At 46.2% G+C, this 22923-nt stretch overlaps 1 protein-coding gene across 2 annotated transcripts in view; it reads right to left on the minus strand.

Annotated features, from left to right (window-relative positions):
* The window catches only part of DMRT1 (doublesex and mab-3 related transcription factor 1), a 92447-nt gene that overhangs the window by 37033 nt on the left and 32491 nt on the right, over positions 1 to 22923 (minus strand). Inside the window, exons 3-4 of one of the 2 annotated variants that reach the window (XM_072959505.1) lie at positions 19912 to 20195; positions 3961 to 4105 (exon numbers count right to left, since the gene is read on the minus strand). In XM_072959505.1, coding sequence (XP_072815606.1) covers positions 3961 to 4105; positions 19912 to 20195 — 429 coding nt within the window. Of the gene's footprint in view, positions 1 to 3960; positions 4109 to 19911; positions 20196 to 22923 lie in introns of both variants that reach the window. The other variant, XM_072959504.1, reaches the window with a different exon arrangement.

Genomic DNA, 22923 nt, shown 5'->3' on the forward strand with positions numbered 1-22923 from the left:
ACAGGCATAAAACTGCTCTGTCAAGTTGCTGTGAAGTTTCTATGTACTCTTAATTCCTTTACTTATCTCCTCTTAGGTGACGAAGTGTGCACGGCGCCCACCCCGGGGGACCACTGCCCCAGGAGGGAGCGCCCGAGGGGGTCCCACTCTGTCTCCCTCACTCAGAGGCACTGCTATTGTCCCTGTCAATCGTGCCCCCCACACACCTCGCATCAGCTTGTCTTCTGGATCCCTCCACAGCACACAAACCTATTATAATATCCTCCTTTAAACAAAAGGGAAGGAGCTTCCTTGAACTCACCTCTGCACTCCAGTTACCTGCCCCATCTCACTACTCCCCTTACAGCAAAACTCCTTGAAGAACTGTCTACACTCACTGCCCGATGTGTCTCCCCTGAATGCACAGTCCAGCTGTGCTGCCCATCTCCCCACCACACCAGCCACTCATCCAGCCACCGATCATTTCCCCTTGCCATAGCCAGTGGTCAGTTCCAGACCTCATCCCATTTGCCCTGCCAGCATTATTAGCATCACTGGGCTTTGTTCATTGACATGCTTTCTTTACTTGCCTCCCATATTACCATTCACCTTTGTCTTCCTCCCACCTCATGGGTGCTCCTTATTACTCTCTCCCTTGCGGGTCCTCCAAACACTGGAAGGCTCCAGAGCTCAGTCCTTGGCCCTTTATTCTTCTCCATCTACACTAAGTTCTTATTTCCAGCAGGGATATCTCCCCTCAACTTCAGATCTCATACATCCAATTCCTACCTGATGATCCACTTGGATGACTCATGCACATCTCACAACGTGTGCAAAATTAAACTCCTAATTCCTGCAAACCTGTTTCTCTCATGGTCTTCTTTACCTGAATAAATAGAAATGCCAAGTTTCTACTTGATTAGGTCAAAAATTAGGGTGTCACCCTTCACTCCTTCCTTTCTGTCACATCCCAAATCCATCACCAAATCTTATTGGTTCTATCTTCAAAATGTACCTAGAATTCAACCACTTGCCATCACTCCCACACTCGCACCCTGACTACGCCACTGTCATCCTTTGCAAGAATTACTGCAGTAGCCTTCTAACTGGCCTCCCCACTTCTACCTCGCACCCTTGCAGTCCATTCTTAAACAGGAGCCAGGGTGACCTTTAAAACCGGAAAGCCAACATGTCACCCCTTTGCTGGAAATCCTCCAGTGGCTTCCCATCTCCTTGAGATAAGAGCCAAAGAGCTGGCAATGGCTCACAAAGTCCTACATGGCCAGGCCCCGCCATCTCTCATCTACCTCCTAACACTTTCCAGGACATAAAAAGGAGAGAGAATGGCTCTTAGCCTCTTCACAGAGAAAAACATAAAGCAGTAGCAACACAGCGAAAGGAAAACTTTCTGTGTAATTGTTTTCCCCTCCATTCTATCTGCATGACGCCATCTTCAGCAAAACCAGAGGAAAACCTTGAACTTGGACTCATTTCTTTAGATGGTATAGAGAGGTTTAAACTTATCTTTTAAGAAACTGAAGAAAAATGTATTTACTGGACATATTTATAGTTAAAAAAGACTTTAAAGAAGACATGAAACCTACTGAAAACATTTTTCAAATAACTTATAAGTCCTCACTCAGAATAATTTACATACTATTTACAAATCATAATTTGTTTGTTAATGCAACCAACCAAAGGACCTCAACTCAAACTTGATAGAACTGATCAACGTAACTGGTTATCAGCCAGCCTTTGCCACCTCCTCACAAATGAACATGCTCATGCCCCACCCCCATCCCCACATCCTGCCAGCAGCCACAGCCACACTTAGCAGAGGGCCTAACCTGCCCCCACCTGTGTCGACGCTAATGGTAAAACGAGGACCTAAGGCCCCAGGAGGTGAACCTGGGGTGCTCCTGTTGATCCCCAACTTCCCCTTTCCCCTCCCTTCCAACCTGCTTTGTAAAAATGCCATGCAATGTGGAAGCCCAAGATACCATATACTTGGAAGCCATAGAGCTATGTTTCTTTAAAACATAGGCTGAGATTTTATTTTCTATTAATTCCCATTCTCCTTCTCCATGGCAATTCCAATACAGATATCCCTGAGATTTCATTGCACTTGTTCAGAGCCAACTCCCTCATGTCTGAAGCCTGGCCCTCGTGATTAATTACCAGTGAGTGAGAGGGGGACCAGAAGGTCAAGCCTGAGGTCTCCTCACACCACACTTTCAAATACACACGTCGCCAGAGAAGCTGTGGGACGTTCTAGGTGTCCCTCCCAGGAACACTGGTGCAGCTGCTCTTTCCCTTCCTGGGCTGTAACCTCTCTCCTTCTGAGAGTCTCTTCCTTTCCTGCCATAAATTCAAATGCCTATTGCCCCTCTCCAGATTCCTTCCTCTCTGCTCTAATAAATTTCCTCTTATCTTTTTGTCTTCCTGCCTCACTCTGAATTTACACCTTTGTCTCAAGAGTGCTAGTGCTTCTAGAAATATTCTATTATTCCGAGAGCAAGGAGCTCAGGCCATTTCTTCCTGAAAGTAGGTTTCAGTCCTAATTTTCTGTACGAACCAACATACCTTTTAACTGCTTTATCCCTAAATTGTGCCCCGGCTCCATCAGACACACAACGAGTTGGGATTCTGATCTTCCAAGATTGTGTTTTCTTACAGAGCAAGGTTACTTAAAAATCATACCTGACTCAAGTATTCATTTGTTCATTCCTTCCTCCCTTCATTCATTCACTCAACTGATGAATAACGAAAGGCATCATAGCAACTAGAAAAGTCCAGAAGATGTGTCCTCTGTCCTTAAGGAGCTTCTAATTCACATACATACGCAGACTCAAAGGCAGTGTGGATGAAGGGCCAAGTGGGCATACAGTACACGGTGTGAGTTCCTATAAAACAGAGCTGTGCTTGTCCACTCCCGACGAAAAGTGATCATTAATAAAAGTCAAAGTGCAATCAACAATGCGTGCTTTCCTCTCTCTCTACAGTTCAAACTGGTCGGTTCCCTCGACCAACAGACTCCATGTTAATGAAATCTTTTATTTTAGTATGGGAAAGAAAGCATAACTTTCCCAGCTGTTTTAGATTTCATTGTTCTCAATTTGGAAATCAAAGCATGGTTCTGATTCTCATTCTCTACAAACACTTGCTTTACAAAGAAGCCAGATCTCCGTGGAGTCAAGTTCTTGAGAAAACCAGCTTCTCTGGTCCCGTACAGAGCAAGCTCTAGCTGCCGTTTTCTCTACCAAGTCCCTCACTATTGCCCTGACTTCCACATACTGCCTCAGCTGTGCACGTGTCTCACTTTCCTAGATCAAAAGACGGTGCTTAAATATAAAGAACTTAAAAACAGGGCCTGGAAACACAGCAGCCATAAAAGACCTGCCTGTCATCCTCACAGGGTAAACACTGGGGAGAAAGTTAAAATTGAAGTTGAGGAACTGCGTCTTTCAGAGTGCTCTGGTTCATCAAGCAGTCATTTTTTATTTTAAAGCCATCATATCAGAGCGTGTTGCTTCTGCATCAACTCTGAGATCTACTGTATTAAAAAATGTTTTATTGTTATTTTATTTTCCTCCCCAAAAGATGAAAACACCTTCAGCTTTAAAACGAAGAAGTTTTGGAAACTGAGTTTTCAATATACAGAAACTTGTTTCACTAAAAATACCAGGACCTGAACCACATTTCAAGTGCCCCTGATGTTACTGATCCTCTAGAAAATACATTTTTAGCTTCTAACGGGAGCCTCCGTCTTATTCTTATCATTCCAAACATCCAGAAAAGAGAGAAACATGATTATTAAGAACCTAGCAAAGCAAAATCATTCCATAACTAAACACGTTAAGAGATACTTACATAACCTCTCCACCAGCTGCTACCCGGGAGGCTGTCAGAGGAGACCAGAGACCCAGAGCCGGCCTTCGTCTCCTCTCCACCTCAAATCCAGACTCAGTAACAGAAACCTACCGCTCGCTTTGGCTTCCGAGTAGGAGGGGCCATCCTCAAAAGTGAAGATCTGGGACATGCTCTGGCCCAGGTAGGAGGGAGGCGGGTAGTAAGAATGCATCCTGTACTGGGAACTCACTGCGTGGCGGTTCTCCGAGTTTTTCATCTGCTTAAGAAAAAAGAAGGAATATACTGAGATCACAGTTGCATTTTACAATCATTACAAGAATTAACTACTTCTTTAAATTAAGGGAATAGCCTATTAAAGTTGGAAGCATCCTTGCCCGTGAATGAGCTCTAGAAATACTAGTGCACAGATTCTAGAAATACTAGAACTGAGCAGGCCAAGGGGCGTTTTCCCTCTTGGGGTCCCCTCTAAAGTACCCCTCTAATTCCAACTGCTCATATGATGCTTGATTAGTAAGCACAAGAGAGAATAGGGCAGAAAAGATGGGAGAACACTGCTGAGGCGCCAACAGAATCCAACCCAATCCCTGTGACACTGACCAGTGCGTTTGACCAGGAGCAAGTTATTTAACTTCCTCATGTGTTTCCTCATGTGTAAAACTGGCATCTTACTTTGGTTACCTCACAGTCTTCACATCAAGAGAATGTTTTTTAAAAACAACATGCAACCCTGTGTGAGGGTCAGCTGTTGTCATCAGCACGATGCTGCGCTGAATACTGTTACTCAGAGTCCATTCCCACCCACTCCTGTGGCTTTTCCCTGTAGCAGGGAGCGAAGTCTGGGATCTGTCTCCTGGACTCTCTTGTCACCAGAGTTCTGGAGGTGATTTGGATTCTGCTCATAGGACATGAAATGAGATTTGGAAGACAGAAGGGTCAGTGGCAGCTGATCCTTGACTGTCAGACCCTGCCTTTGGGACCATCGGGCAGCTTTTACGTAAGGAGTCCCCCGCAGCTTCTTGACCTCTCGTTCAAGCTAAGGAGTTGAAACCTCCAGGCTTAAAAGGGGTCCCAGTCCACACTTCCACTTTTCTGGCTCTTCCTGGCCACTTCCACAAACACCCAGAAAAGTTCTGAATCCTACACGGACTAGACAGTGAGCACTGAAGGCATAATCAGATTTTCACGCAAGAAAGCTAGACTAACAGCTAGACTGCAATTATTTATACTGCCTTTCAAAGACTAAATTTAGATGGTATTAACTTTATTTAAAAAGTCAACATAAGAGAACATTCAAGGATAAATGAATTCTGTTTAAGAATTCAGGAATAATTTCAAAATCATGTTTTTCAATCAAATCTTTAGAATGCTACTTGATAAAAGTAAGTAGTATTAACTTGACAGAGCCTGGCAGGATAAAAGTAGATACTGGGCTTCAAGATTTTCTATGAGAATTTAAATTTTGGACAATTTCCCAAGTGATACAGGCCTAGGGATTACGGCTTTGCTTGGAGGAAATGAAACCCGCCTAACTCTCTGATCTCTCTATGCTAATCGGAGAAGCTCAAGGGAGTCATTTTTGACCCTCCCAACTGCTCCTCAGCCCAGATGTCCGCTCTAATGGGTGGATTACTTTTTGCAGAAGCAAAAAAAAACTCTATTCCACTCGATTATGTCCTTACAAGTGAAGTTTATCTGGCAAGTTCCCTAAATTTATCCTTCCTAGTTTGGTTTTTTTTTTTGATGCATATAAAACAGTGTCTCTTCTAGCTCAATCACATACACAATCATTTTCCACCATTCTATAAATCTTTACTAAATAAGAGGGCAGGACAAGCTGTACTTGGAAATAGCCAAAGGGGAAAAACTGTCTGCCTTTAATGAGTGAGCCCAAGTCAGAAGCCATTAAGGAGCTGTGAAATCACTTAAAGTAAGAATCAATGGTCAGTTTACTGCACAGACCCTGCTATCAATTAGACCAGGGCTTCCCAGGGCTCTCTTCATGAGTATTCAGATAGCCTGGGGATCCTGTTAAAAACCACATTCTGATTCAGTAAGTCTAGGGTGGAGGCCTCACAGTGTGACACATTCTCAATCAGCATCTCAATCAGGGGATGCTGATTTTCTGCTCAAGGGACTAGAATAAATGATCCTTTCTCCCATTCTTGGGGCCTTTAGGGGCTGTGACCAAAGGAGGACCTTCTAAAACAGTTTTTGACCAGCTGTTTACAAGCATCAACTTTCCACCTGAACTGAGGGGAGGAGGAAATGATGTAAAAGGCATTTCAAATTTTTTCATTATTTTTCTTTTTATATCTAAGATTCCCCAGAGCTAAAGAACTTCTTTCAGGAGTCTGCCACCATCTAGAACTCCTGCAGCCATAATAATGAACTCAAACATGCTTTGCATTCAAGAGCCATTTCTGCTTCTACAGGCTTCCCTCAGGTCTACTACACAGGCTGAGTAACGAACACTGAGCTAGAAGCCAAGTGCCAACTTTTAAGTATAAAGTGCCCTAATGTAACTCACGGAGCTTCCCAGCTCTGAGGTGGTGAGCTGGTTACTTCTTCTGCTCTGACAATACCTTCCAATCAGTTCTTCAGGGAAAATGCTTTTCAGTTTTCTTCACGTACAAGAAAACTGAAAGGATGAGAGCCTGCAGGCTCTGCAAAATGCTGGATTTATTTTCTTTTACTATGAATTTTGTATAAAGTATATTTGAAAAATGTTCACTGAGAGTCTAGAGAAGGGGTCAGCTAACTTCTTTGGTAAATGGCCAAAGAGTAACTATCTCAAGCTTTGCGAGCTACAGGGTCTCTAGACAATCAGTAAATGAGTGAGAGTGGCTCTGTTTCAATAAAGCTTTATTTATAAAAATGCACCTGTTCCTCAACCTTCACTCCCAGTGCAATACTGGGGAAGGAGGGGGACCAGCACTGATGCCTGGGCTCCACCCAGAGCATCAGATTTCACTGGTCTGGGATGCTGCTGGGGCACTGGATTTTCTTCAAATCTCTGCAGGTAATTCTAATCTGACACCCAGATTAAGAACTAGTATTTCAGAATTACCTACGTATTTCCCATACCCGGAGAAGCACAAAATCCCAACATCCCCAGTATTAACTAAGAAAGGCAAAAGGGTAAGTCTCACAGGCTGGTCAATTGCTGCCAATCCCAATATGTATAATATTTGAAAAGAGATTCAGATAAACTGTTGGGTTCTTTTTTCCTTTCAGCTCAAGCTTACTGGAAAATAAACACAATTTCAAACCCATGTGCATATTTATCTCTCCCCTTAATTCCTTTTCTGTGTTTTCAGAAAGCATCAAATTGCAAAGACTATTTAGAAATAGGTATTGAGTTAACTGAATTTAGATTTTTCAATTTCTCCCATGAATCCCTGATGACTGAGCTATAAAAGACCTCCAGCAAAAGAAGAAAAAGATACAAAGGGTCATACTCCACCTGAGGTGATCAGAATGTGAACTTACTGAGGCCTTCGCCTGCTCCCAAATGGAAGATTAATCTACAAATAACCACCATGTGACAATTCAGATGTAAGAAAGCTAAGTGCACATGTAAACCTCTGAGACATGGAGTTAAAAAGTGAATTGTGATTCACCCAGAAAGTATAGAAAACGGCATGGAAAAATGCGACTTAGAACTCTAGATCGCTTCTTGCTCCCTTCTAACTGAAAAAAAAAAAAAATCACAGCATGCTACTTAAGGCTTAGACAAAAATGGAATAAATAAGGAAAACCTTGAAACGTGCTGTTTTACTTTAAACCAGCAATACTCAACTGAGGACAGTTTGTCCCCCAGGGGACAACTGGCAAAGTCTGGAGACACTTTCAATTGTCACAACTAGGTGGGGGGCGGTGCTACTGGCACCTGGGAGCAGAGACCAGGATGCCGCTAACCATCCGCCAGCGCAGTCCCCGCAACGCAGACGCGACCGGCCCACCATTCTGATAGTGCCACGCGGGAGAAAACTTGCTTTAAACTCATCTAATGCCACCCGCCTTGTGCTCGCCCTTCACCTCCGGCTGAAACGGCAAAGTTCTACTGAGGGACAGAAGGTGCTCACAAAGGAAAGAAACTGCTCAGTTCTGCTAAAAAGAGATTCATTTTTCATTCAAGATTTTATTTTTTATTCCTTTAAATTAAACAAACAAACGAAGTAAAACGTAAAAGCCCAGGATTCCAGGGAGTTATGGCTACTATTACTATTAGCATGTGGTAGCTGGCAAGCAAGAGGCACGCTTTATAATCTCATCACCCACCCCAAGTCTGAGTGTGTGTGACCTGCGACGGGAGCTGGGCTGGCAGGGAACGTGCGTGCTGGTAGTATTAACCCCGGACGACAACCTCAGAGCTTCGGGTTTTATTTTATTAAACTGTTGAGAACATACAGCACAGTAAACCCGAACCATAGGATTCCTTCTTATACACCGCGGACACCCTTCTTCATTGTAACAATAAAGTCCCAACATGCAACAGTGTTTAAAAAAAAAATCCTGAATACTACTCAGTGGTGGCCTATCAATGCTTCAGATAGGAAGAGGGTCTGGCTTTTCCTAGAACCCAACACTCCATCCAGGAAATGGCTGGAAGATTCCTGAGGACCAAGCTGTCCTCTAGTTTTGACTAAGCGTGGCTCAGCTGCACAGGATTAAGAGTCAGCGAAGAAAGGGAATGGTCATCCTAAGAAGAGGGACTGTGGAGGATAATATTCCTAACTGCAAACTCTGGCATTTAAACAGTGGCACAGAGTGAGAAAAAGCCAAACTATGAAAATGGCTCCCTTTCCTGGAGCCTGATGCATTTTGGGGGTTCACAAAAGAAAGGGGCAGGGCCACCTGGAAACAGCCTCTGGGACTAGCCCAGGGCCCTTCTCATTTTCCCAAACCACTAACTTAGGCAGGATTTTCAAGCTCCTGGGTCAGAAACTTCTATTTGTGATTCACAAATCTAAAACACAAACCCTGACTTCCCAGCTGAAGTCACACAGAGCCAGGCAGAAAATATGCATCGATTACATAAAAGCCAGTAGGAAACAGCTTCAGTAAAAGAGCTGGTTTGAATTTTAAATTGGGTTAACCACTGTCAAGTCAAAGTACTGCACTCTCCCTAACATGCAAGTCTCTGAGAGCATTACGTCACACCTCTGAAGACAGGTGGCGGGGGCTCTGGCACGGTGATATTCTTCATGTAAGTTTCCCAAGAAAATGCACCTTGCCAAATCTCGTGGCAGGTAAGTGGGGGGTGGGGCTGGGTTGGAATGGGAACTATAGAGACTTGAGTCCTCACAATGCAATCAGCATGAACACAGGCAGAAACTGCACAGAGACATCAGAAAACTTGGTTCTGCTCACAAAGGGATTAAGCAGAGAAGGTGAGTTGGCCTCGGAAGTCTCTCTGTGCTAAACCAAGCCACCTTTCCCATCTTAAAGTAAGACATCTGCTTATTATAAGGACCTACTCATTGACTTTGAATTTTAACAACTCTACATTTTCACTACTCTGAGATTAAGTAAGAAACTTTTTTGAGGGTTGTCAGTCTGAAAATGAGAAGAAAAGATGCCTGTAACCACACATTCAGGAACGCTGATTTTAGGACCAGACGTATCAGAGGCAACCATTTCTGCTCCCATCTTGATGGACAAACTTAATTAACCTCTGCTACTCTGTTCCAACCTACTGTTTTAGACAAAACTAGTGACCCACAAACAATGTGTTACCATCAGAATCTCAACGGCGGCAACACCAAGAGATATAGCTCCATCAGCAGTATCGGGAAATAAGCCACTTGGATTAGCTGCTCTAAGAAATATGGATTATATTCACGTCACACATGAGCTGTCAGAAACATGAGGATACTTTTAGCATAAATCAGCAGTGTGAAGGGTATCTTATGAGTCCTGAACATGATAGACTGCTTGCAGGGCAAGGTGAGACTGTCTCGGGCCACTTCTAAGTGTCAGGACACGCGCATGTGCTGGATCTGAACCGGCACGAAAACTCGGAACACAGGCTGGTGACCGCTGATGGGCACACCCGCCTCACAGGCGGTCAGCAGCCTGGAAAGGTGCTTCCCACTCCAAAATCCACCTCTCAGCAACCGAAACGACACAAGAATGACCAAAAATCTGTTCCCCTAAAGTGCACAGAAGTGTTTGTGTATGTGTGCATAGTCTGGTTACTATGATCAGAACTAGGACTCTCCCCACGTTAAGTGTCTGCAAATATTAATTACCTCTTAAAGTCGCTTGTATCATAAGATGCAAGAAGACACCATGACACTTCTCAGGGCTTCACACCAGGAAAAGGAGAAACGTGTGCTGACCATGAGGAAGGCAGAGATGGGAGTGTGGATGAGCCCCTATTTGCCACCTGTGACGTGACAAGTTACTCCACCTCCTGAGCCTCAGCCTCCTCGCCCACAAAAGGAGATGCCAATCCAGGACAGGCCGAGTTTCAGGGCTGAGGGGAGCAGCAGGGAGGAGGGGCGCCAGGCTGTTCAGAACTTGTCCTGTCACGCCTTCCCCTCCCCTCTCTGGCCTCCCGCTGTGGGGGCATCAGCGGAGGGGTGGTCACACCCAGGGACCCCTCAGAGTTACCATATAACTCTGAGCCCTTCACAGGTGTCAGGGATCCAGGGGCAGAGAGGGCGGCAGAAAAAATCTGCCCATTACATACTTTAAAAGTTATTTAAAGTCTGTAAATATTTGATATTTGAAAGAAAAATCCATTGTCCAAAATGTTCCTACTTTTCACATTTAAAAAGTTGAAAAACCAACTCAAGAAACTACACTGACACTATCACACACACATAGAGAGAGACAGTGAAAAGTCTCCTTCACATTTTTTGGTCTCATACCATGACCCAAGACATAAAATTATTCCGTCTGCCTTCCTTCCCTTAGTACTGGCTAAGAATTGCCAAAAACAGTATTAGTGAGAAAGAATGTGACAAGAAAAGGTGTGAAAAATAAAATGAGGAGAAAATTCCTTTTTCCCTGTTCTTCAATCTTCTTACTGAAGAACCCTCACCTCAGGAACTCATGCATCTCAAGGAGATGCCCTCAGGGTCAGGGGTCTTCCAAGAAGAGGGCACTGAAAGCAACCTGTCCTGGCTGCACTAAGGGGGTGCACTCTCTCCAGAGCACTTTTCAAAAATAATAAAACACACAAAGTCAATCTGCTTCTAATTAGCATCCTGCAGTGGCAATTTTAAGTGACAGTAGTGGTAAAATAGTTTTTTTCACCTCGCCCCCCCCCACCCCTGGGCACAGCACTGCACAGGGCCCGCCTGTCCACGAGGCACCACAGCCCTCCGGGGAGACCTCCAGACTCTGACCACAGTGGCCATCAGAGAATGATACATGTCCTTTGACTCTCCCCTCTCATCCACCCACTGTGAGCTGGCACCGGAGGGGACAGTCCAGCAGTGGGCCAAGGTCAGAGCTGGTGCTCAACGAATGAATGATAAACACACCGAGGAGTTTCTTATGCATGCTGTATCATATGGTGATTTCCCATAACCCTACTCTCTTTGTTTTTCTACTACCATATTCCTAACATAGCTCAAAAAGAGGGCAAATTTGCCTCTGTTAAGCATGTCCTTGATTTTGGTCTTTATTCAACTAATGAGGGCCACTTAACAGGCCACAGAAATGTGGACTCCCAAGAAAGTTGAGCATCGCTCATCCACACACTTAAACATTCTGAAAAGCAACTAGTTGTATACCATATTTACATCTACTTAGGAATAAACGCAACCTAAAAAAGGCAAACACGAATAGGTAAGATTTTGGCCACCAGCCCAACCAAACCAAATCTGAAAGCTTTCAAAACCTGTGATCTAATTATCCAATTTTCAAGTAGATCACAGACTCCCCAGATGACTGTATTATTTACTAACCCGATGCTACCGTGTCAGAGATCATGTTCTGTAACAATCTCGCAACAGACTGATGCTGTCTTTCTTTTTGCCTGCAGTTGAATTGTGGAGTCGTCCCTGGAGTGGAGCAGCCCTTTCCAGGATTTCCCAACTCAGTCCAGATTAAACTGAACTCATGGAAGATTGGAAGTGACCCTGCAGGGCGGCCCTGGATTTACTAGAGTCCCTCAAAGGTTCCTCCTAAGAATCCGAGGCTACCCTCCCTCTGGATCTCCTGGGCTGCTACTGGACCGCGTCAGCCAGACCTAGAAACAGTCCCTTGGGAGGGCCAGGGCCCAGCCCTCCCCCGAGATCTTCTCTCAGACCCAGCTGCCTTCCCCCGTGCCCCGGTTTCCAGAGGCCAGCTCCACTTTCTCCTGTAATCCACAGGTTTTTAACCAAAATACTCAGCCAAAGCAACTCTCCTGTGCATTGCTGTAGTGAAGGAACAGTCCTCAGCCCTACCTCTCACCACCCGAGTTCAGCTCCTACAATACCCACTACCTCCCTCAGCTCTAGTTCCAGACCGAGAGACACCAGGAATATCGTCATCTCGGGCACCAATTCTCGCCAACAATGGCCCTCTTGTGGGACCAAAAGCTCACAAATCATTAAACTTTGGTAATCTCTCCAAGAAAACAACCATTCCTTCTAGGAAAAGCATAATAAATATCAGATGATAGCTTTCTGATCATGGCTTGTGTTCCTCTAGAACGAGACAAAATAGCAATTCCTCTGGGAAAGTGCATGTCCACGAGGAGGTCGCTTAGAAATAGAAAGCCAGGACTGCATTCACGGGCTGCCAAGCTCCCAGGAAAAGCCCCGGCTTGCTGCCGCCCCTCCGGTACCCCGGCCCACAGAGCTTTTCTCCTGCAGGAAAAGGAGTACGATGGGAAGGCCCAAGAGAACTGGGTTTATTATTTCTCCGTAAACGAGAAGAAGCTAACAAGGAATTACGTTTCAGAAGAGAAAATCGCAGACATGGCTGAGACTTGACAGGTCATTTACATGAAAGTTCAGAGTAGAGGCAATGTGACCCAAACCCGGGGAGGCCTGGCACCTTCACTTCACGGGCTTTAGGCTTCTGGTGGTCTGTGACGACTTTTATGTTAAAACAGAAGACTCTTCAAGACTGGGTCCCTGAGCAGGGAAGCCCAACACCTGTGTCCTCACTGTACCAGAAGGCAGGACCGACGTGGGGTGCATGTGAGGAATCCCACAGAATGCTGGCCCAGCACAGGGACATTCACAGGGCTGAGATCAAAAGACAGGAAAAGACCGAAGCACTCTGCCTGCAAAGAGGCAGGGAGAAACAACTGCTAAAAGCAGCACAGTGAGGACCACAAAGAGCTGCACTGTTGTCACGGCGACCCAGCGCCGGGGCCGTGGATTCCAGGCTCCCTCTGGACTTCAGATTAGTACAACTTTTTTAAAAGGGGGCGAGGGAGACAGGGATAGAGTCGCCAACTTTTTATATTGCTGAGTAAGGGCATTTACCAAAAAAAAAAAATCCTCATTTCATTAAAAAAAAGTTGGAAGGGTACAGTCTCAATAAAAAACATTCTTTGAATTGAATACTTTGGCTGTAAGAAAACCCCCTTGCCCTTATTTTTCCCATTTCTCTGTAAACCAGCACAGGTAACATCCTGCACTCAGGACAGTGAACTTCAAGACACATTCCCAGTGAAGTAAGGAACAAGATGACACTGGCGTCCACCTCTGATACCTCAACTGAATGATGCATTGAGAACAGAAGTTAGAACTGGAGGTATTCAGGGGGAAGAAAGATGTCAGCATCAGTATTTTCCTATAAAATATCTGTCTAACCTAGAAACCCCAAAATAAGTAACTATAAAATTATCAGAATTACAGAGTTCACAGAAGTGGCCAGATACAAAGAAAGTACACCACAGCACAGCAACATCAACAAGAATGCACGTCTCTGTAATTCCCCTTTAAAAAACAAATCAGGGTGGTGCGCTCTAATAGTCCAAGGCCATATCTAATTTAATTCTTTTTTCCTGAGGAAAGAAATTGCTTTAAATGTCTTGACTTGAACATGGTCTTACGAATTCCTCTTCTTTGTGCTTAAAACCTTTGTGAGTTTTTCTTTCCAGAGGAAAAAGCCTGTCAGTGTCTATCCACCAACCAACAGTGGCCAATTGCGAATTTGCTTTAAAAACGGAAGCAGGGGCCAGTTTAAGCAGCCGAGGAAGTGGGTGATGAGGTTGGAGGGGCCGCCTAGTGGATCACCGGTGCCCGGGAGAGGGCGCCTAACCCAGAAGAAGAAGGCCCAGGCTCCTCAGACAAGATACTTCATCGCTCTCAGCCAGAATCACCCAGAGGCCTGAGTGACCAGATGCACGTTATCCTGGGGGCCCGACGGTGCAGCTCATTGGCCTGAGGCCAGCACAAATGTTTATCTCAAGTCTCCTACTTCACCTTAAAAATTGAAGGAGATTGTGCATTTTACCTTGTCCCTGTTTTTCACTTCACTTAGAAATATTAAAAATTAATGGCTTAATGAATGAATGGCTAACTATCATTGTCTCCCTGGGAACAGGAGCCGGGTTTAAGCCATGGCTGCCTACCCTGCACCCCGGCCGCTGGACCCTCCTGTGGGACCCCTAGGGCACATGCTGCCGAAGCCACTTCTCAGCATTCTTCCAGCTAATGGGTTGTTCTGATACTGAATCATGCTAATAAAAAGAGGAGGCCGTGTGTAAACAAGGGCCTAGTCTGGCTGCTCAGCAAAGGATGGAGAACATCAGCCTGCAGGCCGCACAATCCAAATGGGCAGCTTTTACAGGAGCCCTGCTGGGCCCTCTGGCCCTTGGCAGGCAAGTGCTGGAGGGCCATCCCAGTAATGTCCACACGGGGGCGCCTTTCTCTGTGCTCCAAGGACTAGATGCCAGAATCTGATTTCTTTCCCACCTGTGTCTCACTTTCAAATCCAGGGCTACTTGGATGATCCCCTAGTTCCATTCTCATTTACCAGATGATAATAACAGCCCTTCCTCCAGGACTTCCTCTTCATATTTTTGACTGTGTGGCTCAGTGGTAGATTGCTAACACACAGTAGGACCTCGATGCCTGTTCACTTAATAACTGAATGCATTCCAGTGAGGAGCATAATCATAAATGGGCAACCGTATCTTGAGACACTTCAGACGGAGCCCAAAAGAACCACCAGGAGGAAGGAAATCACCCACGCTGCCTTCTGACCACACCCTAACTGTGGCCGGCACGTGGGTCTCCACCTCCAGCAGCACAAGCTTCTGAAAAGCTAATCAAGGGGGCGCCTGCCACCGGGACTAAATGGAGATCCCGGTACAGCTCAGAGTCCTCCCATATTTATTTCTCCTCACTTGATATGCACCTCTCCCTTGTCAACCTGGTACAACATGTTTATTTAAGAGGTAATGTTGCCGTGGAGGAGTGCACCAGGCAATAAACAGCTTTTGCAGGCAATTAAATGCAGAAGTGAAATTGAGCTGCTGGTCAGTGGAACCAGCCATTCATCGTGAGTTTGTTCCAGTGTCACAAATGTTATTTCTGTTTCACAACAGGACAGGAATCTGTGATTGGGCCACAAATCTCCAGAGGCTGGAGACAGACCAAAAGCAATTAAAGCAGCTCTTGGCATGCGTTCTGGGCATCGACACGAAAGCGCCTTGGGATTCTGGGATCCTGGCCCAGTAGACTGCTATTTTTTTAAAATAGGCTTTGCACTTAGTAGGTGCTCAATAATTACTTGTGGCTTGCATGACGTTATAGGGAGACTTACAGAAAGTCTCAGCACTACAACAAAAAGTCAATAGTTTCTTTTGTAAATAATTCAATACTCTGCCCACTAACCTCTAAAAAAGTCTGGCTTTAAAAAAAAATATATGATGATCTCCACTAGCGTCGATTTTTTTCTAGGAATCAGAAAGGTGCTCTCTGTTGGAAAACACTTCACGCTGTTCCCCCAAAACACACTGATACCCAAAAGCAGCAAGGGAAGGAGGATAACTTATAAAAGTTCTCACTCTGGTGAAGAGTCAGCAGGGAAGTCAGGTCTTAGCGACAGAGCCAAGAAAGTAGATGGAGGAGATGCTGATAAGATTCAGGCCCTTCAGGTGGAGCCAGGGCCGGACCTGGGGAAGATCTAGTCAGAGAGACCAGCTCGGTGCCCTCCAGGCGCAGCTGTGGCCCACTTTCCACAAAGGAGACAGGAAAGCATGGTTCCAACCAAGAGGGAGCCCCTCCCCGGCCGGCTTCCACCAGGAGGGGCAAGGCACCGGCCAAAGAGCAGAGCCAGGGCGCCCTCCCAGATCAGCAAGACCGGGGGAGGCCCTGCCCCAGATGGCGGTCCACTGCACCTCTGCCCTAACCGCCCAGTGACAACACGAGCTGTCCAGTTTCTACCCCTTCAACACTGGTTGTAAGTACTATCTGTAGGTGTTAGTATTTACTTATACACCTCTTAATAAACACATTTTGCACCATTGTAATTCTTGTCTATGCTTCCAGTTTTCTACTTCCTAAATGGATCGAATTCTTCCCCATCTCAGATAAAACTGATTCCATGTACATTCATACTTGGCCCATATTCACATGTCACGACCTTCCAGTGACAACTGAAATGTGCATTATGCATACCCTATCTTATCCCAGAGGGGATCTGACATAGCTAACTAAAACACACATCAACAAAAAATATATTTTTTTTAAAAAAGCAGGGCCAAGAGAAAATAATGATTAATGAAATGAATTTACTGAAGTTCATGTCAGCATAGCGCTGCTTGGTCTACACAGACACTTCCACATGCAGTAATCATCTCACTTCAGTCATTACACTGTCGTCTTGTGTATCCCTGCAGTGATTCTATGAGGGTGGTTCTATGCCCACTTTATAAACAAAACAACTGAGATTCAGAGGGTTAAGTACTTTGCTCAAGGTGACACAAACAGTTAAATCACAAATTAGGACCGAATATAGATCTCCAAGTACCAGACTCCATGTTCCTCAAAGCGCACCGTACTATTTTCCCCAAATAAATAGACCTGGTTTCTGGGCCAGGCTCTATCACCAGCCAGCTCTGGGTGCCGAGCAAACCCCTCCGGCTCCGGCTCTCAGTTGTCCTGCAGCAGGATGGGCTGTGCTGGAGCTATGTGAGACCCACGTCAGCTCTGCTCAGCACTGGACAGGCGTTCACCTATCCTTCTGCAAACTGATGGCTTATGTGGATGCTGGCTCTTGTATTTTTAATATAAGAGTTTATTTCCAAGAGAACTGATTTCTGTGGGCATGACTACAAGGCTGTAAGTCAAGTTTGTGTTCATGTTTGCTTACAAGATTAATCCACAGACTCGTAAAACATCAGACTTAGAAGGCATGGAGAGGCCACATGGTCAAGCCCTCTCATCTCCACCGTGAGGATCATCTTATGTGTCACAAACCCACTGCAGCTGGGCCCAGATGTGCTTAGGATAACCACATTCAAAGAAAATATGTATGCAGATTCCAAAAGCAACTTCCAAACTGCAAGGGATTCAGCGCATTTTAAACACTAAAGGCCAAGACTGTATTTCAGGGAAGCGTCTGGGGCTCTGTGTTCAGCCACCTGAAGTACCCACACCTCAGCACTGTTCTGGAAGTTTCTGCTTATTTCCAATCCCCACAAATGAAGACAGAAAATCAGAAGAGAGGTGGGTCCAAGAAGATCCCCAGTGAAAAGCAAAGGACTTAGGTAGGAATTCCAAGCCCTGAGAGCTAAAGAGGGCCTCCGTATTCATACTTAATTAACAGCCGTCTCTGCAGCCCCGAGTCTGTTGCAGATCCAGTGATAACCAGACTGAGCGGGGAAACACACCTTGGAGCCAGACAGATACAAACTCCAGCTCTCCGTCTGGGGGCTGTGTGGTGGTGCAGGCCTCTGAGTCTCAATGTCCTCACCTATGAAAAAGGGACAATTCCACCTGCCTCCCAGGGCTGTGGGGAGGACTCACTGCTCAACAAATGACAACCATCAGAATCCGTGTTATTACCAAGAGGAATAGGCATCAACCACAGTAGCAGGGAAGGACCTATTTCTATTTCTGCAAAATAATGTTAGATGAGCATGTATTGCCAGTGATGACTGGCTAGGAAATAGAAAGGCTCGAGCCCAGGCCTCCTTGAAAACAAATTCCAGTGTTAATTGATGCCTCGGCAGGTGAGATGCTGGGCCTCTCACCAGGGACCCACCTCTCCAGGCTAATTGAGTGATGGTTCTAGAGGAGGCACGAGCAGCATCAAAGCTGCAGGCCCCCCGCACGGCTAAGAACATTCGGGCACGGTCTTCCCTCCCACTTTGCTAGCAGGGGTGCTGGACCTTGCCCTCAGGGGTATCTCTCCTTGCCCACAGCAGACGAGGCAGCCCTCCAAGACCAGGCAATGCCGCTGCCCAAGAGGACTCTCCTCCTGGCTGTCTCCAGGCCCCTAGAGGGTGGATCATGGCCAGAGACCTCCGAGGAAATCCATGACCTCTGCCACGTCCTCCCTAGGTCTTCCAGGTGGAGTGAGAGTAAACATTCGTGTGTCAGGCATCATATGCCGTCTGAGAGATTTTGACAAGGGAGGGTTAATTAATTTAGGAGATTTCTGATGCTGCTATAATAAAGCCGATCATGGCTGTCTTTCTTTCAGAAGACACTTAAGACTTTCACTTCTCATCCTTTTTCTTATAAGCCAACAGGTCCACAGACCTTCCCTATTTTCTCCTGAAAGTAGCCAGAAAACCAGGACACTCCAGTAGCATGAAGTCCCTGGCTCCTGGGAACCTGCAGGATGAGCTGTTTTTTAAGAACTATAAGGTACTTCTTCCTCCTTTCTCAGAGGAGAGTCTCTAACAGAAATCAACCTAAAATCTACGCAAAATCATGAAATCCAGCTGGCACTTTGAAAGGCCTGCAGGGGTTCAGCCTGAAGATCCATAAATCATCGCACATTCTTTACATTCATATTACCTCTCACTTCTAACACCAACATGCTTTAAGCTCTTTTTAAAAAGTATGATTCTAAAAATAGAATCTATGGAAAAGTTATGAAAATGAGTAGCCCAGGGGATTAAAGCTGACATTAATATGCAGAGGCTTGTGCAAAAATCTAAAAATGGGCAGATGTGAATATCAGCCACTTTCCCACACCTGAAAATGCAAAACAGAATCGAACTGCTCAGAGGAAAACGTCCACTCACATTTTTTTAAAAGTAGGCATAAGAAGATCAAAGATTTAGCCTAAACTCCCAAATACATACATTGCATTGTGTTGGAATCAAAGTTCCACTGGGAAAGCCTGAGCGCGGAAAACGCATCCACAATGAGAGCAGTTCTCGCAGAATCGTATCTTACAGCTGGAGCGGGCTTGGAGGTGCCGAGCCCGCGCGCTCACGCGTGCACAGTCCCCCAACGTGCTAATCCAGCCTGTGAATGCTTTCCACGCCTTGACTCTACAGCTAATATACTGCATGATAGAAGTGGTGAAAACTGAGGAAGCAGACAGTGCTGAATAAATGTTCCCTGATAATGCAAAATGCTTTGTATTACCCCAAATATTAAAAGCTATCGATTGCACACTATTTTAAAAACACATACTTAGCATATGAGTGACCTCCATTCCCAGCTAAAGATGTACTCAAGTTGCCCCAGCACGATAGTGACCTAATTCCTTTTCTTATTTTTCTTCCACACAAACACACAGATCGTAACACATCTCCCTTCCAGGGTGCAAATGCATCACTAGGATTACTGCCATCCAGAAGGCTGCACCCAACATTTTCTAAGCTGCACAAAAAAGTGGAGGCAAGGCTGGAGGAGATGGAGCCTCACACAGTAAGCCGCCGGTGACGCTGACTCTGGCCGACTGGGTATTTGGGCAAAATGACGCTGAAGAATGAGAAAAGTAAAATTTGAAAATGCCAACAAATACATGCACAGTTCTTTACAATTCCTTGCAGGCAACCTCTAGGGGTAAATGATGTTATAGGTAGAGTGAGATATAATGGTGTGTATAATGGTATACACACGTGTGCTGAGTTGAGCGTATGTGTGTGTGTGGCTTTCACATGTCCAGTTCACTCTCTGGGTGCCCTCTTACCTGCCATTGGTTTCCTGTCTGACCAGGCACATAAGGCGCTGGGAGGCTTCGAAGGCTGTTCTTCACGGGGGACCCCCCGAGGGGGCTTCCCGCGTCCCCGGGAGAGGAGTCCGCAGCCAAGGCCATGGAGTACTGCGGGTAGTTGTACAGGTTGTTGTAGTAAGGGAACAGCGACGGCTGGTAAAAGCTGCTGTAGTAGGTGGAGTCGGACACGAGGTCAGGTGTGTTCTCCACGTGCCCTCTGCTGGTGACAGCAGGAATGTCCTGGATGACCATACGTCCCTCTAGAAAGGAAGAAAAAAAAAAAAGAAAAAGAAAAAAACAGCATGGTGTTAATGTGGGGGCCACAAGACTTCACCTCTAAACCTTGGCAACGTGCAGGCTTCCTCCTCCAGATCCACAGGGCTGCAGAGCAAGGCACCTGAGCATGCTGCTTCTCCTGCAGCCGAAGTACAGGAGGGTTTCTAAGGCTGGCGTGACTCTGGCTGCACAGCTGACCAATTCTTGATGATTATTTTTACTAAGAATACCAAAAACATTTTTGATAGGGGTCATTTTAATTACATAAATCCTGGCCAGGTCTAACTTCTGCCCAGAAATTCCTGTCTTAATGTCAAGAAATTAGAGACCAAATCTAGTTAACTTGGCTGTCTGAAACATTCTTCCAACGTAATTAACTGAACTTCACTTTGAATAAAGTAGTAAAAAATCCCAGTGCCCTAACTGCGGTAGCCACACAGATATGTCTGAAAGCCAAAGCAAGAGGCTAAGAGTTTAAGCAAACATTGTTTCCTTCACTTGCTTCCAACAGCTGATACTGTGTCCTTCAGAAGTCTGGACAGTGGTATAGCCCCGGGGGGACAAAGCTTGGTGAAAGGTCAGTTAGTGACCGCTGCGGGCTCAGCGGCATTAGCTATAGGACGTGCTCGCTGCCATGTGGTCGTGTTGCAATAAAGCTTTATTCACAAACAAGGCAGTGGGCCAGAGCGATCCACAGGGTGAAGTCTGCCAGCCTGGGGTCTAGGCGTTAAACTGTATTAATTTCAATAAATAATTGAATGGACTCCTAACTCATCCCTTCAATGGACATTTCTTAAACAATGTTCTAAGGTGGGCCAGGGACCAGAAAGAGCTGCAAGGTATCAGGCAGCACCTACTCACAGGGAGTCCACAGTCTAGGATGAATGATAGAATTATGAATTACACAAGGACTCTCATTCAAGAATACCATAAACTTTTGCAGAAACGCAAAAGCTGGAAAGATGACTTGCAGCCTAGAAAGCAATGACAGGGACTGTCATAGAAAAAAACTGCACCTGAGCTGCACTTTAAAAGAAGAGCAGGAGAGTAGGTAAAGATGAGAAAAAGAGAGTACTGAGAACAAAGGATGGAAACAGGAAGGTGGGCGCGGAGTTTGGGAGCGGTGGATGGGGCCGTCCAGTTGAAGAGTTGGACCAGAAAAGGGCAAGAGAGGTCCAGCCCGACAGGCAGGCGGGAGCGAGGGGAGGGAAAGCCTCAGTCCAGCTCTCTGAACTCTCTTCAGAGAGTGGTGGGAACCACTGAGGGTTTCCAAGCAAGGGGCACAGAGGTTCAGAGCTGTGCCTTAGGGTGATTCAGCTGAGGGCAATTCATCAGATAGAGAAGGGAAGAGAGACCAGAGGCAGGGAGAGCCACCAGGGAGCCGCTGAAGTAGGCTGGGAGAGACCCAGAAGACTGCAAACATGACAGCAGGGACCTGTGCCAGAGACACGGGGGGACGAGCTCACAGAACCACAGGACTGATGGGCGTCTGATCTGAGATCCGGGAAAGGCCAAAGAGGAAGGGCAGGAAGCCTGGGGTGGCGGTGGTGGAGGAGATGAGGGGGTCAGTTCTGCTTAATCACAGTGGTGCCAGCCGGCCACGCAGCCAGGGAGGAGTCAGGGTGAGAAACCTGACACTTGCACTCACACGGGAGAGGCTGAGGTGAGAAGCTGAGATGCCACAGGGGTCAGCAGGAGTCACCTCCTCCGGGAGATGCTAAGCCCATCTGGGGAGAGGAGAAGGGAGTTGGTACGGAAGGGTATGTTCTGAAAGGAGAAAAGGGTGCCAAGGCCAGCATCCTGGAGAACGGAGGAGGGAACGCAATGTCACAGAGGACAAAGATGACAGGATCGCGGAGGGGCAGGCTGCCCGGTCAAATGCTGCTAAGAGATTCAGCAAAGTTAGTTCTGGAAAAGACCAACAGATGACTAGGCCTCCAGGGCCCTGTGGCTGAGCACAGTGGGAGGACACGCAGGCGCCGGTAAGAGATAAAGGAGCAAGTGAGCGAGGAAGAAACAGCGGTGGACACGGCAAAGAGCCTTCTCTGGTCGGAAGGGACGCTCCACAGAGCAGGCACGACGCCTCCTCTTGGCTCACCAAGCGTCCTGTGCCAAGTGCACTGCCCAACACACAGGGGTTAAGTATTTCCAGAAGCGAGCCATGAATAACATTTTTTTCTTTTTCAAGCAGCCTGGCATCAGCATAAACGTGAGGGGAAAACAGAAGCTCGAAGGAGTAACAGAATGTTGTTACCTCGTTTTTAAACCACAGAGAAGGGTTGAGCACACGTGGGCAGGGAGAAGCAGGTGCTCAGTGTCCGCTGCCTGAATGTGGGGAAGGCTGGGGACAGATCTACAACAAAATGTTCTCACAGCCTCACTTTAAAGTCAGCGCCGAACCCTCTTCTCCCGGAAAGGACACCAAATCCATCCACCTCAGGCTCCTGGAGATGCACTGCCAGGGCCACTGTCTTATTATGTTTCTCTCCTTTCCTCTCTCCTCCTCTTCCCAACTGATGAGAAGAGAAATTCTGATTCCATGACTCTCCCCGAAAGCACATGTCCTTCTCTTCTCCTAAGGCCTCCCACTGGGTCCTTTCCCTTATTTTAAATACCAATTTAGCGGCAAGATAGGCAGTTTTCAGCATCTAATTCTTTTGTTTTCAGTGTCATGTCTTTACTGTTAACGTGATTACAAAAACAATACAAATC

This window comes from Vicugna pacos, chromosome 4 (assembly GCF_048564905.1).
Source record: "Vicugna pacos chromosome 4, VicPac4, whole genome shotgun sequence".
NCBI lineage: Eukaryota > Metazoa > Chordata > Mammalia > Artiodactyla > Camelidae > Vicugna > Vicugna pacos.